This window comes from Athene cunicularia, unplaced genomic scaffold (assembly GCF_003259725.1).
Source record: "Athene cunicularia isolate RWA unplaced genomic scaffold, athCun1 SCF_3, whole genome shotgun sequence".
Taxonomy (NCBI): domain Eukaryota; kingdom Metazoa; phylum Chordata; class Aves; order Strigiformes; family Strigidae; genus Athene; species Athene cunicularia.
This window is the reverse complement of record NW_020799377.1, coordinates 810,998-825,090: the sequence shown is the minus strand read 5'-3', so window position 1 is coordinate 825,090 and position 14,093 is coordinate 810,998. Positions and strand designations below refer to the sequence as shown.

The 14,093-nt window shown below is 43.7% G+C and overlaps 1 protein-coding gene across 1 annotated transcript in view; it reads right to left on the bottom strand.

Moving 5' to 3' along the window:
• Positions 1-1,005: 1,005 nt before the first annotated feature.
• Positions 1,006-14,093, bottom strand: part of PRKCQ (protein kinase C theta) — a gene marked incomplete at its 3' end in the record, with an annotated part of 36,444 nt that continues 23,356 nt past the window's right edge. The window contains exons 13-15 of the mRNA XM_026867352.1: positions 7,230-7,321; positions 4,833-4,895; positions 1,006-1,165 (exon numbers count right to left, since the gene is read on the bottom strand). Coding sequence (XP_026723153.1) covers positions 1,006-1,165; positions 4,833-4,895; positions 7,230-7,321 — 315 coding nt within the window. The remainder of the gene's footprint in view (positions 1,166-4,832; positions 4,896-7,229; positions 7,322-14,093) is intronic.

Here is a 14,093-nt window from a genome sequence, read left to right as displayed (position 1 = left end):
ACTCCAGGGATGGATTCATGCAGTGAGATGAGGTGCTCTGGCACCGTGCACAGCCAAAGCAGAGAAGCAGGTAGTCCAGAGCCCAGAGTCAGCAGGTCAGGTTCCAGCTGTCCTCCAGACACCAACATGTCTTCTCTGACTGCTGGCATTTAGAGGGGAAAAACTAGGATGTACAACCACTCTTGTGCTTATGCGTCTCCATCCCTTTTACAAGCAGCTACTGGTTGCTTTTATCTAGACAGAACTTCAAGCCTGTGCTCAGTTTTAAGGTTATGCTCCCGGTGGCAGGGCTTTTTCAGAGCATATAGTGCCTTATTCAGCTCTGGGAGGATGCTCGTGATGCAGGCTGTGTTTGCAGCCAGCTTGGAACCTGCCTGAGTAAAAGAGAAGTCCAAGCTTATGGGTGTCATCCCTATTCAAGCATCAGAGCCTATTCCAGAGGGAAGATGAAGCCCAGTCTCTGCTTTAGAGTGGACTCAGCTTCTCCTCTCTATTTAGAAGGAGGTTAATCAATGAGAAGGGAGAATCAGCTCCAGGTGAGAATTTTGTCCTATGTTTGTCTACTTTTTCTCTTAGGTTGTGATGAATATCATCCCTTAGAAGTGCTCATAGCTCCCTACCAGCTATCAGTGAGCCTGTACAGCCACGGAAGCCTACTGTTAGCTAGGTAGGGAACATGCTTCCCACGCCTCGTGCTGTTTCTGTCCCTGAATTGCAGGATGTACCTATTGGACCTTTCTCTGCCATGCCCCAAACTGGATTTCCATTAAGCATTCTGTTTCTAGGTTAAGCCAAGCACCACTTGCTTCCCAGGCCCACTTGCACAAAAAATGAATTAGCCACAACAGTGTGCAATGCCAGACAGCAACGCAGACTTTGAATCAAACTGAAATCCAGTTTCTAGCCTGGAAATGCTCAAAGCAGGTTATTACATTTTGCACCCTCCACCACTGACTGACAGTCATGTCTTAAGACACAGTCTCTGTCCCATAGCAGCTCACTGACCTCCCTGGATCCCACACCTACCTCAGGAGCAATATAGTCAGGAGTGCCACAGAAAGTACTTGTCTTTGCATCTCCAAACATGTTCTCCTTGCACATCCCAAAGTCAGCAATTTTGATGTGCCCCTCATTGTCCAAGAGGACATTGTCTAGCTTCAAGTCTCTGTGAAGGAAGAGAAAGAAACCACTCCTTTAAAGTGTTACAGAGCCACACAAGTTATTTCAGCAGGTTGTACTTATTAACTTGCTATCGGCCTCTATGTAGTGCCTACGTGTTGCAACTACAAATAAAGGCTGAGGGATGAATGAGGAGCCGCTCTCTTGGACTTCGATATCCCTCAATCATTCCTCCCATCCCAGCACTGATTCATTTGCTGGAGAAGACTTTGCCCAAGATGTCTTCTAAACGCTACCTCCTTCGAGGATCAGAATAGTGACGCCAAAAGGGGCTTTGCACCAGCTGGTGCTTCTGCCCTAACACAGCCTGGAGAAGGTGAGCAAGAAGGGACCAGCTCACTTTGTCCTTCCCTGGGAGTCTCAGTACTCTCTCTGAAGCTGCTGCCAGATCTCCCTCCTGGTGCAGGCTCTAAAAATATTGAAAGAGGTAAGGATCCACAAGTCCTGCAAGGCTTGCAGAGGATCAGAATAATCCCAGACATCAGCAGAACACCCACCACCTTTTCACTGCTGGGCTGCACTCTCTGAGCCCCAAGGATTTACAAAGCCCTTCACACATAACTGTCAAGCTGTTGTTAGAGGTTTCAGGCTTTGGGGTACTGTGGGAAGCAAAGAGTCCAGAGAGAGAAAAATACAGAAATGCATGGAGAATGAAATTAAAGCAAGTGAGCTGATGAATCATGGCTATTGACAGAGAACAAAGAGGTCCTCACGTGGGAACATCCTCTGAAAGGAGAGAAAAGCATGTAAAGAAAGAAAAAGGCAGAAAGAAAGAAAAGCTGGCATGGCTTCTATCTTAAATATTTTTATCTTACCTAAAAGTTTTGCTTTTCATTGAAAAAAAATGATTCAGAGAAATGTCTGGATCAGTGATGCTGCACTTCACCTGGGATATAGGTTACAATTTGGGTTACCTGGCCTCAGAGCACCCACGTTTCTGCACTGCCTATCCTCTGCTATCAATCACTGCTCCTTTTTAGGGCTCCCAAAGCACCCACACACAGCATTTACTTGTGCCCACAGCTGAGCACACAACTGGTCTTTTGCAACCTCTGCTGATTCACAGCCTACACACATTTTTCATATCTCAGGCAAGAGTCCTAACCACAAGGCTGCTATATAGCTCCCCTCCTGGTCACATCTGTTTTATAATGTGTGGGGTTTTTTTCAGAAATGGCTTGGACTTCCTCAAAGATGGTAATTTCTAATGCATGATGGTCCTGAGATCATCATCTACAATTGCAGGAAAGATGGCCATTTAGCCTCCCTTGTGCAAAGCTCTTCATCTTGCTTCGGCCAGGTCCCAGTCAGGGTGGGGGACCTCGTAGCATCTACACACTAAATTATTGCCATGGGGCAATTGTTGCTGCTAGCATATGCCCCAAGAAAAAAAACAGGAGTCATCAATCAAAAAGAAATATAGAGACAACCAAGACATTTGCCTTCCAAGTGACAGACACTCATGTTGTCACAATTTCCAGCTGGAATGACTTATTTTAGTTACACCATTGAGATCAGTCTCTGGCTGCCAGCACTGCTTTTATTCATCTGGTGGATCGAAGCAAAACAAAAAACCCATCACCTACAGTTCACTTTCATTATTTTGATGAGTCTCAAACTCACTGGCTCCAGGGATTGGAGTTTCTGCCAGAAACACCTCGGCTCATTCATTAAAATTTAAGCCAACGTTTCCAAATGTGGGTGCGTGAGACAGAACAGCTGGATTCATTATTCTTGCTACATCACAAGTGAAGTAGTTTCAAAAATGATTTCTATTCACTTTCCTAAGTGCTTAGCTAGCTCTGACTGAGATACTGATGGCTGTGCATTCTCAACTGACCTTGTCATTGTCTTCGATAAAAAAAAAAAAAAAAAAAAAAAAAAAAAAAAAAAAGAGTAGGACTGGTTAAAACTTTTCTCTCAAAGCTTGATATCCAAAGTAATGCGGCACTGACTACTGGGAATGACCTATTTCTTCTTATCACCATGCTACCCAGTGTCTAGCTGTCCCAGTTTGCCCACATTTCCCAAGGCTCCAGACTCTAAGCATCTCTCTCCTTTTATGAGGAAATGGATCCCAAACCCTGACACACCACCGGCATAGCAATTCCAAATGAAAATGTGAATTAGAAACAAAACGTCAGCATTAACAGTCCTGCCACAAACTCACAGTATCCTGCGGATATTTTTAATCAACTTTTCTGAGAAATCCGAGTCAAAATGACAGACATGGCCAAGTGATTTGGGCCCTTCAGAAAACGTTTCTCTTCAGTCATGCAGAACAACAATTAGAATCAGAAACTTTCTGAGACCCCAGAGATCATCTTAGCTTAATGCCGTGTATATTGATCTCATGTTTACGCAATCACCATCACTGGTCAATAAAAACTACAAATGGCTCCCACATGAGTACTCATAAGAAATAATAAGGCGAGCTTATATGAATCAAAGCTTGCGTTTTAATGGGAGAGTGGATTATAAACAAGCTATTCACTTTTAGCGTTTGTTCTAATGTTCACGCTACATGACAAACATTGAAATAATCTCATTTTGGTTTCAGCAAACATCGTTGCTTTAGTGAGCTTTCTCATTTGTTTGCAACAAGCTATTTGCTTCCTGCTTTTAGAGAAGGCTGCAATGTAGTAACTAACTTTTGCCACGCAGATGAGCTGGACTAGAGCTCCCCAGAAATTCAGTTCCTACTTTTGTCCATGGGAAAGCAGACTGTGGCCTGATTTCTGCAGCCCTTCATGCTCCCATCTTGTCTCCGTCCTTTTTTTTATAGGTCTGAGGCACAACGCTTGAGCATTAGATCAAAACATCCGTGCGTAACTTTGAAACTCCTAGGGACGTCAAACAGAAGCTGGAACGGGCAGTTTTGTAATAGAGGATTTCTTCTGCTCAGGATTTGTTAGACTGATGCATTGTGGACTAAGGCCATTCTGGTAACTTTGGGAGAGGACTCTTCTGTCTGAGTGCAGCTGCCTGCAGTGTCCCCCCTAGTCCCCACTGGCTCCCTGTAGAGACTTCTTCCATTCTACCATTCTTCCGATGGTAGAAACGGGCACTTCTCATACACACTCTAACACAGGTTTGATGAACCTAAAAAAGCCCACTCCTCTCTTGCTTACTACAGGAAGAGCTCGGGTGGCTAGCTCAGACCCGTGATGGTAGGTGAGATGAATCCCATCTCCGCATGGAAATGCGCAGCGCAGACCTGTTGGTAACCCCCAAATTAAGGTATATCAGTGTCTCCCTAATGCTGTTACTTGAGCTGAGCTTGTCACCACTGTCCTAGGGTAACCAGCACAGCAGAAATACCAAATTTATCTTGACTAACATGACCTTATATACCTTCATACACAGAAAGCTTAAACTGGGTGCCTGTGCTGGGTGCTATATGAACAATTCAGTGTAAATGAATAAAACAACTCGCTCCAACGTTAAGTGAAATACAACTGGATTCTCAAAACGGGCTCAAAACTGCCTTTTCTACACTTTTCAAAATAAACTAGGCAGACTCTGTAAAAAGGAAATCTGCACTGAAATGCAATACTAGTATAATACCAAGCAACAATCTCTCAGTTACCATTAGTGCTTGCAGGGAAAGCAGAAAAATTTTAACATATTAAGACACTAAAGAGTAAAATTACCTGTATATTATGCCCTTGGAATGGAGGAACTGGAGCCCGCATATGATTTCAGCAGCATAAAACCTGAGTGACAGAAGGCACAAGTTAGAACCGATGCTTCCCAACAGGCACTTTCAACTAGACTCAAAAAGATGGAAACTTTGTCTCCACAGGAGCCAAAAATTTCATTAAGTTCCCAGAAGGCTTGGAGTGTCTCTAGAAGGCTTGGGGTAGCTGGGTTTTACAGGTAACTGACTGGATGATGTGAGATTCCCAAAAGCATGCCACATGGCTAGCAGCCCAACTCCCACCGAAACCACTTTGCAAAATGGGAGGGATCTGAAGCCTGATCATCTTCAGGGATTTGGAAACCACACTGCATGGCTAGATGTATTTTTTTAATACAAAACTGACTTTGAGGACATGTCCTTCAAGCACCCAAGGATGTCTCCAGATCAGCTACGGAGCAAAAAACCACCACCCAGCTCCTACTGCCTACCCTGCCCCGCCTCGAGATACGGTCCCTGCTGCAAGGAAGGCAGACCGGTTGGTGTCTGTGCCTCTCCCTTATTTACATATTTAAAGTAAATCACTGAGTGACAGAGATGCACCAGAATGCAAACTGCAAATTATAGTTAATGCCTCAAAGCTCAACAGAGCAGCTATAACCTGCCGTGTTCAGTAGCTGCTGCACAGAGTGGAGTGGTCCCAGCAATGGGACAAGTGGGTGGGCATCTGGGCTTGGGGACCACAGGCAGGCTCCTTGGCTTGTCAAACACACCTCTTCACTGCTCAGGTTTATGACTTGTTTTTTGAGATTTTTATCCAAGATATGAACTATCTAGTAGCTTGGTGGCCTTTCTCCAGCATCTTTTCAACTTTGAGATCTTTGTTCTGAACACACGTTCCTGTCTAAAGGACAACACCACATCCTGCTGCAAAGAGGCAGCATAAGATTGAAGCAACGTTGCGCAAGGAAAACACTCCCAGGTGGGAATGTAATCGCAGGATTTTATGCCCCTCCGGTGCTATACAGCTCTGTTCCTTCAGTCTTCAATGCACGGGACCTTAATTCGGAAGATTGAAAAGCTTTTGAAAAAATCATCAAATTAAACAATGATTTAAATGCATTTAAAAAAAATATTTCTTAAATAAAAATTAATTCCTATGGTCGTTTCAATATTGATTTTCAAAATACCTTTTGCTTGCAGAGGATTAAAAGCACCTTTCATTTATTCTAATTCTTCTATTTACTTTCATCAAAATGAAATAAATTTTTAATTCTCTGTTGGCGTATTAATTTTCTGTTTAAATTTACATTCTGCACTTTTGATAGGTTTTATCTCTTTCCCCACCCCTCCTTGAACCTGAAAGGGGAAAAGGGAAAATCCCATTATTTCTGACAAACAACAGCTCCACCTCTGATCACTGGACCAGGAACCTTCATCTTAAGCAGGTCCTGCAGCTTGGTTACAGGCCACCCAGTGTTGTAAAGAACAATATATTTGGTTCCACAGAAGGCTGAAAATGCATCTGTGGGATTTCTTTGATGGTGGTAAATCTGGGGTGGAGGTTGGGCCTCCAGTTACGGGCTGAACAAGAACTCAATGAGTGCAGCAAAGAGCAACCCCAGGGCTGCTGTAATTCACATCAGACACCTGCAGGTTGCTTTAAAATTACCTTCACCCATGGACCATGTAAATAAGATCTCAGGCATTGCTCAGGGGTGCTTCTAGACAGTGGAGGCGCTTCCAGAGGTAAGGTCTCAGCTGGATTGAATGGTCCCTCTGCAGCCCCTCCCTGTTTGAGGGCCTGCAGTCCTGGGAAGGGGACTAATCTATCCAGCTCAGCTCTTGGCTCTGAACAAACGTCTGTGGGACTATGGTGAGGGGAGCACAAAATACAGGAGTCAGGTCACAGGCTAGAAGGAGGTCCCTGGTTTGCAGGCTAAAGGATAAGCCTGCAGGCAGATGCAATGGGGACAAGGATGCAGTAGCATCTGTAATGCTTCCAGAGAGAAATAGCTTTCCTCATTGACCAAGAATGCAGAACAAGGTCACATCTGAGTGAAATCAGCTGTGTGGACAGGCTCTAAAAAGCCTTCTGTGGGAGGGGAAAGAGGACAGGGAGAGGTGACTTCCTCCAAGCCCATCATTGAGGCGGGGTGATGACCTGCACGTCTGTTTTGTTCAGTTTGGAGAGAGCTGGGATAGAGAGTGATTCTGCTTCCAACACAAGCATTATGCCCACTTTGCAGTTGGGTAGGGTGCAGAGAGGTTAAACGATTTGCCCAAGATTTCCTCTACAGGACAGTAGCAGAGCTGAGAATAAAATCAATCTCCCTGGTGTCTGCAGCTGCTGCATTTGCTTCTACCATGTGTACAACCTGCAAGCCAAAAGGTAATAATAACATCTTACGTTGCTCTGGGAAGGTCGAACTTATGACAGCTCTGGATATGGAACATGAGGTCTCCTCCATTGAGGTATTCCATCACAAAAAAGAGGTTTTCCTAGAGAATGAGACAAGATCACAGGAAGGGGTGAGGAAGGGCAAGAGAAAAGTAAAAAACAAAACAAAACAAAAGAAAAAAAAAACCACCCAGAAATCACTCAAAAAGAGGAAGGAAAAGATTACAGCGAGGGTTTTGGAAAGAAAGCAGTTTCTTTTTCAGATTCCTCATTTCTCCTCTTTGTTCTCTAAGCCCATACTCACATTCTCTGCTCTGATTTGTATAAAGAGCATTAGCAAACATTGCAATTCCACTTAATAACCAGCTGGTGCCATTGATTTTTACCAGCAGACCTCAAGGCTCACTAGAAAGGGATGAGTAACTCTACAGTACCTGTATAACAGAAGGAGAGATGGATGAGCCTCCTGGGGGACTAGTGGAAGAGGCAGAAGTAAATCCCAGATATCCTCTGGTTCCCACCCCAGCGCATCATCCATCCAGCGGACTGATCTCACGCTGGTGTTACCTGCGTTCCTGAACATCTTTTGTGGAGGCACATGGGTCTGAACTTCCAAGTTATCAGATCAGAGACACCGGCCAGACGTTGCAACCTGTTTTAAGCATGCACTTGATTTTAAGCCTGAAAGCTGCTCTATTAAACAAGGCAAGATGTAACTTGCTAGTGGGAAGATTCATGAATTAATCCTATTTCTGGATGCCCATTGAGTGCTTGCATGTCAGAGGAGCCTGGAGAAAGATCCAGTCCTTATCCCCAAGCGTGTGTGACCACCAGCCATTTGACCAAGGCAGTGGAAAACTCTCCTCCTGGTACATAGAACTGATGGGGAGAAATCTCTGTATTGAATAAAGAGCAGAACTGATTACCAAGGTTTCCTTTCCAACCCCTGATGTGTGTCACACTGATCCCCTCGCTGCTTCGTCAGCCCTAACTTCACCACCAGGCCCTGCAGAAGCTGGAGGCTGATTCAGACCAATCCCTTCCACACTGAATTGTACCTACAAAGAAGAAGGAGCACTTTTTTTTTCTGGAAGAAGAGTATCCGTGCCGTGAGTTATGCTCCCAGTTTAAAATTCTGTTTCAGGAATCTCAGCTTTTGTGCATAAATGTATGAATAAAATAAAATGGATGCAGTATTTCTTTTTCACAGAAACCTCTCTCTGTTCTGTATGCATCTGAAGTTAGTCATCTCCAGGCTATGCTAAACTTTATGAATATGTTCCTTCCGTTGACTATTCCCCATCACATTTTTTTTGTGTGTGTGTGTGTGTGTGTGTAAATATAGTTCTTTTCACTTATATTTTTAACAGTTGAAGCAAGATATTTATCCGTAGGATCTAATGTAAGCATGTCTGGCAGCAAGCCAAGAGCTGGCTATTTAAAAAAAAAAAAAAAAAACCAACAGTGTGTGTTCTTTTCAAATAACAGCTGTCTGCTCTAATTTGTGCAATTTCTTTAGCCAGATCCTTTTAATTACAGTACTCTTATTTAAATGGACGTCTGGATGGAAACCCCACCTGTCATCCAACCAGCACAGGGCCAGATCTGGCCTCCCAGGGAAAGAATACAAATTTTGCCAATAAACCAAATGGGTGCAGGTTTTCAGTTTGAAGGTCTTGCATCTGTGGAGATCTGTGTACATAATTCAGTTTAAGCAACAAGGCCAAGTGGAGATGGGCAATTTAGTATAGGAATGCATAAATCTTGGAAGCAATATGAGCTCAGGAGGCTGTTCAGAAAAACACTTCAACAGATGCTCGTTGTGAAGGTACACAGGGAGGTGGTGAGGTTTAGTCAACAACAGATCAGCAGCCACATGTATCACGCTGGGACAGAAGAAACCTCACGGGTCTTCAAATGGGTCAGGTTCAGCTTCATCGGACTGGGAAGAAGAAAACCCCTGCGTTTCCCTGGAAAGCCCACTGAGTTTGACACCACCTCATCACACATTTTTAAGCATAACTTGAAGTCCATGTTTATTCAGCAGAACAGGCAGTCTTGCTCTGCTTGCTTATGTATTTGAGCAACCATCTGATGCACCTGTTTAATTGAACCAGGGGCTCTAACTTGAAACTGGGGACTTTGGCAGCACCCTTCTGCCATCTGAGGAAAGAAAATGTGGGCAACCACTCAGATTAACTGGCATCTAAAGATCATTATATGAACTCTTGCTCAGCTGTCTAATGCTATGAAGTTGGAGACTACAAATTTAGGCATGATTAATACTGAAGTTCATGGTCTGCCAGGTGCTACAGAGTGCTACAGAAATGCTACAGAAATTGAACAGAAAGCCAACAACACTCTAAGTTTTCTTATCTGAGACTTGGAAGTTCCCCTTGCTTCTTACAGTTGTCTGGAACAGCCAATGGAGAAAAATAGCCAATGGAGAAAAATAGCTTGAGATCAGCCTTAAGTACATCATTCTGAGTAGCAAGATCTAACCAAGCAGTGCAAGATGCAACAAATTACTGGAGACATCTTCCTGAACCTGAGATCTACAGAGCCGTAGAACACATTACAAATGAGAAGCAGCAAAACCCATGCTTGAAACCACTGAAAATCATCAGAGTGCTAGAGGGGCACAGAGGAAATGTTTGCAGACAGGCTCCGACCTACACTTCCTCTTGTCCTGGGAAAGTTTATCTGATGGCTCCTGTCTACTACTGCCAGGCTCTGAAGTCTGACAGAACCCGAAGCAGGCAAGAGTGGATTAAGTGGTTATTTCTCAAGATGTGGCAGCTGGGATGGCATGACTTTATCATGTCCTTGTCCCCTGTGATGGTCCTAGCTCAGGGATGCTAAACAAATGAACAGGAATGCTGTTCTTTGGTGGTGGAACCCACAGAGCTCTAAGGAGGCTTGGGAAGAGCTCCTCTCCTTTGCCCTACCTTGCAGACAGATGACAGACAACTGCTGACCCTCTGTGAAAGCACCCTTGGGTAGAAAACACTCAAGTCAAACTTCTGGTCACGGTTCCAGACTCACAACAGAACAGGTCTGGTCTCTTGGCATGGCTTGAGGGCCATCTTTTACAACCACAGAGCTCAAAGAGGACCATAAAGACTTTTCCTGCACTCAGCGATGGACACTGCCCCAGGATAGTCGGCACTAGTTGTCTTGTGGACGTCCATATATCAGCCTTTCCCTACTTCTAGATCATCTTCCAGGGGCCTTCTCCGTTGCAGCAGAGGGAATGTGAAACCCCTCTGCGGGAGGACAAAGCACTGCTCCTACAGCAGACAGAACTGTACAATGTGATGTACAACACACAGCCAGACACACGCAGGTGTGCATCCTGCACACAAAGTAACATGGTTCCCTAGTCAGCTCAGTCTTGCCAGGTGCTGAAGGACTCGATTACTGCAAGAACTCAATTTCTTGCCCTATCAGTTCCTCGGTGCCTGTGCTGAGCTCAGCTCTGCAGAGCCACCTGCTCCCTCTGCTTCTCCAGGACGTGGCAGGGATAGAGTTAAACCAACCTGCTTCTGTTCTGCCTGCAACTGCTGTGAGAATGAATAGTCACTATCAGAGATGCTTTCAACTTTATAAACAATGAGTATAAAGCAAGCAGCATTTAAACTGATCTTTTGAAGGTACATCCTATAACAGGCTCTTAAAATCCTCAAACCAGCTGGAAGCCCTCCAGAGCACTTTTCTGCAGAGATTTTCAGATTTTGTTTTCTTCGCATTTGAAAGCACTTGCATACATACAAATACACAATTTAACATCATTTACTGAAAAGCAAAAATTCTTCTTCACGGGGCTTCCAGGAGGATGAATATTGGAATAATTAATGCTGCAGGACAGCCGTGGCTTTACCCTTGTTTAGAGCAGTCACCCCAGCAAATGGCTCCATGTGGAGAAGGCTCCACAACACACATTCAGTGACCTAACCCCACTGCATGCCCATTGAATTAGGTTGGCCCTTGCCAAGAGAAAGGTTTAACACCAAACAATCCCTGCAGCTGATTCTTGTCTCACATGTTTATGCAGCTCAGCCCAGCTCAGCCCAGGTGCTCATCCACGCTTCAGATCTATTTTATTTCATGGGATAAATGGGAGGCAAAGGCCTCTCATCCCTTCTCCACCACACCACGCACTGAGTGTTGCAACCCCATCACAGCATCCCATCCAGTGGGAAAGCAAGGAATGCACATGCTCCTCATTGTGTCTACTCCCATGAGGAACAGCTGATGCAGGGTCACTCCTTGCTAGTAGGAGACCACAGGAGGTATTAACATTGCTATCTGCGCCCTCCGGGGACGAGCAAAGTCAATCTGTTACAGATTACAGCAACCCCAGGTTTAATTTTGTTCTCTGGTTTAAAGAGCTTTTTATTTTTCCTTCTAGTGTAATATCAGTCTGTTTTCTGGAGATGGCAGCATTTCGTACAGCTGTCAAATAATTCAGTCCAGTCCCTGATCTCACAATTTAATTCTTGATCTAATCTTTGCATTCTCAGTATTTTTGGCTGCATGTTAAATGGCTCATCTGGGATGCTTAGTTTTGTGTGCCCATCTAATTGGTACAAAGCATAGGAATATATTTATACACATATATCCAAATATACATGTATAGATAAAGGTGCAGACACGGCTGCCAACAGCTCCTTTCCTTTGGGGTTCTGAGATCCCAGGACCCTTCCTCACAGCTCAGAGCAGGCAGAGTACATCACTCACAGTGGTAAACCGAGTTACTGTCAGCCTTGTCTTTTAAGAGGACATGGCTTTCACTAGCAGCATTGGGTGGGATCTTGGAAAGAGACTGATTTTTTCAAGGCTAGAAAAAAAAATTCTGCGAAGAGTTGGAGATAAAAGATCCACCAGACCCAAACTTAAAAAGTAGTTAAATTTATGAAACATAAATGTTTTATCAGCTGAAAAATAGGGGGGAAATGTCTTTATTTTAAGAAGTTAACTTTTTTTTTCAGGACAAAGAGCAGCTACACTGCAGATTTTTAGAAATCTCAGGCAAAGCTGAATGCACTTTGGGCTGATTTTCCTCATAGCTGGACAACAAGAAGGCAATGAGAATCTGTGTATTGAATATGTCAATCATCTATCACTTAAAAAACCCCCCATGCCTGGGAGCTGGCCTCCTTTTTTCCTTGCCAATACACTCCACCTGTTCACACCACATGGACTGACACCACCTAGAAGTGTCTTGTAAGGACTTCATATTTTTGATGTTATAATTACAGCTGCTCACACCTTCTCTGGCAGAACTTTGCTGAAATCCCAAGGTTCTGCTGAGACACTGCTATTTCTACTGAACCATGTTGAAATTTTGGCCAGGATTGAATGAGACCTTGCCAACTTTCCTGTCTGCTGGTTGCCAGAGGCAAAATCCCCAAAGCCTCCCTCAACTTTCCAATTCTTTCCCAACTTTTCCATCAGCTGGTATAAATTTGGCCAACTAGCCTCGAATCAGACGTTTCCAGGCTGATGTATCTCCCCCAGAATACTAGGATGGAAACCTAGAAACCCTGGAGCTTCAAGACCGTGTCTCCCAAATGACTGAATGCTTTGTACAAGGGAAAAATCATTGCGTTGTCCTGTACTCTCTTCCTTCAAGGTCAATATGAAAACTAGGATGCTGGCTACAAAGATATCTGGTCTAACCTCACAGAACACCTCGTCTTGTGACCAAGATTTTTGTTGAGTCTTTAGTTTAGTCCATCCAATCTTTTGCTGTGTTTCAGTTGTTCAGCGGTGCTGGAAGTCAAGGATTGCAACCTCACCTCCCTGGAGGGTGAATTCTGCAATGCATCAGCATCTTGCGGCCATGCTGTGGTCAGAGAGGATCCTGCATTGCTTGGGGAGGGCACGTGGGCCTGATCCAGGGCTGCTCAGAAGGTCCATGGCACAGCTGAACATCAAATGGGTGTGAAATGTGCATGTGCCAACCTACAGGCTCTGATTAAGGTCAAATAATCCAGCCCTGTCCCCCTAAATGCAAGACATAGAAGAAAAGTGAAATAACCCTTGGCAAATTTTACAGGAATTGTGATTTCCTTCAAGGAGATATTTTAATGAGAAATATCCTAAAAATGCTCATGGAAAACAGAGCCTAATAATTTTTAAATTAGGATCACACTCCTTATTTACAATCCTTTTCTCCTTCCTGCCAATGTAAGAGATTTTAAAGTCAGTATTAAGAACATTAAAACAACAAAGCATGTGAAAATGGCTCACCACCAGGACTTTGAAAAGGTATCATACATTAGTAAAGCAGAAAAGAATTGTTTTCTGTAACAGTTGCTTTTAAATTGCAATGAAGATTACTTCTCTTTTGGTTTGAGATAGTCTTCTGTATTGCTATTTTGTGCTACAAGCCAAAACGCCTCAGGACTTAATTTGCATTTAGGTAAAGGCTGTGAATAAGAATTTGGTCAATGAAGTAAAGAAACAGTTAGAAACAACAAGCGACTTTCAAAAAGGGAAAGCCTATTTTTATCACAGAAGATTAGTGAAATTCAAAAAGCACTGGGATGCTAGTCACTGTTTTGGCATTACTAATTTTGGGATTTCACAGAATTATAAACATGTTTTTCCTCCTCTCTAACATAACAGTGTCCCTTTAAATCTAGTACAACAGAATAACTCTCTGAGCTTTCTGTTAAAATTCACACCATATAATTATGGCAGCTGAATATCTGGATGCAAAGATTACTGCAGTAAAATAAAACAGTCAAGTTCAAAAACAGATCAGGAAAAAAAAACCAAAACCAAACCACATGCGTTTGAATTTATTCTCATGTAGCAAAACATGACAAGTGTTCTGAGTTTCGAAAGCACTGATGGTTCGGCCTC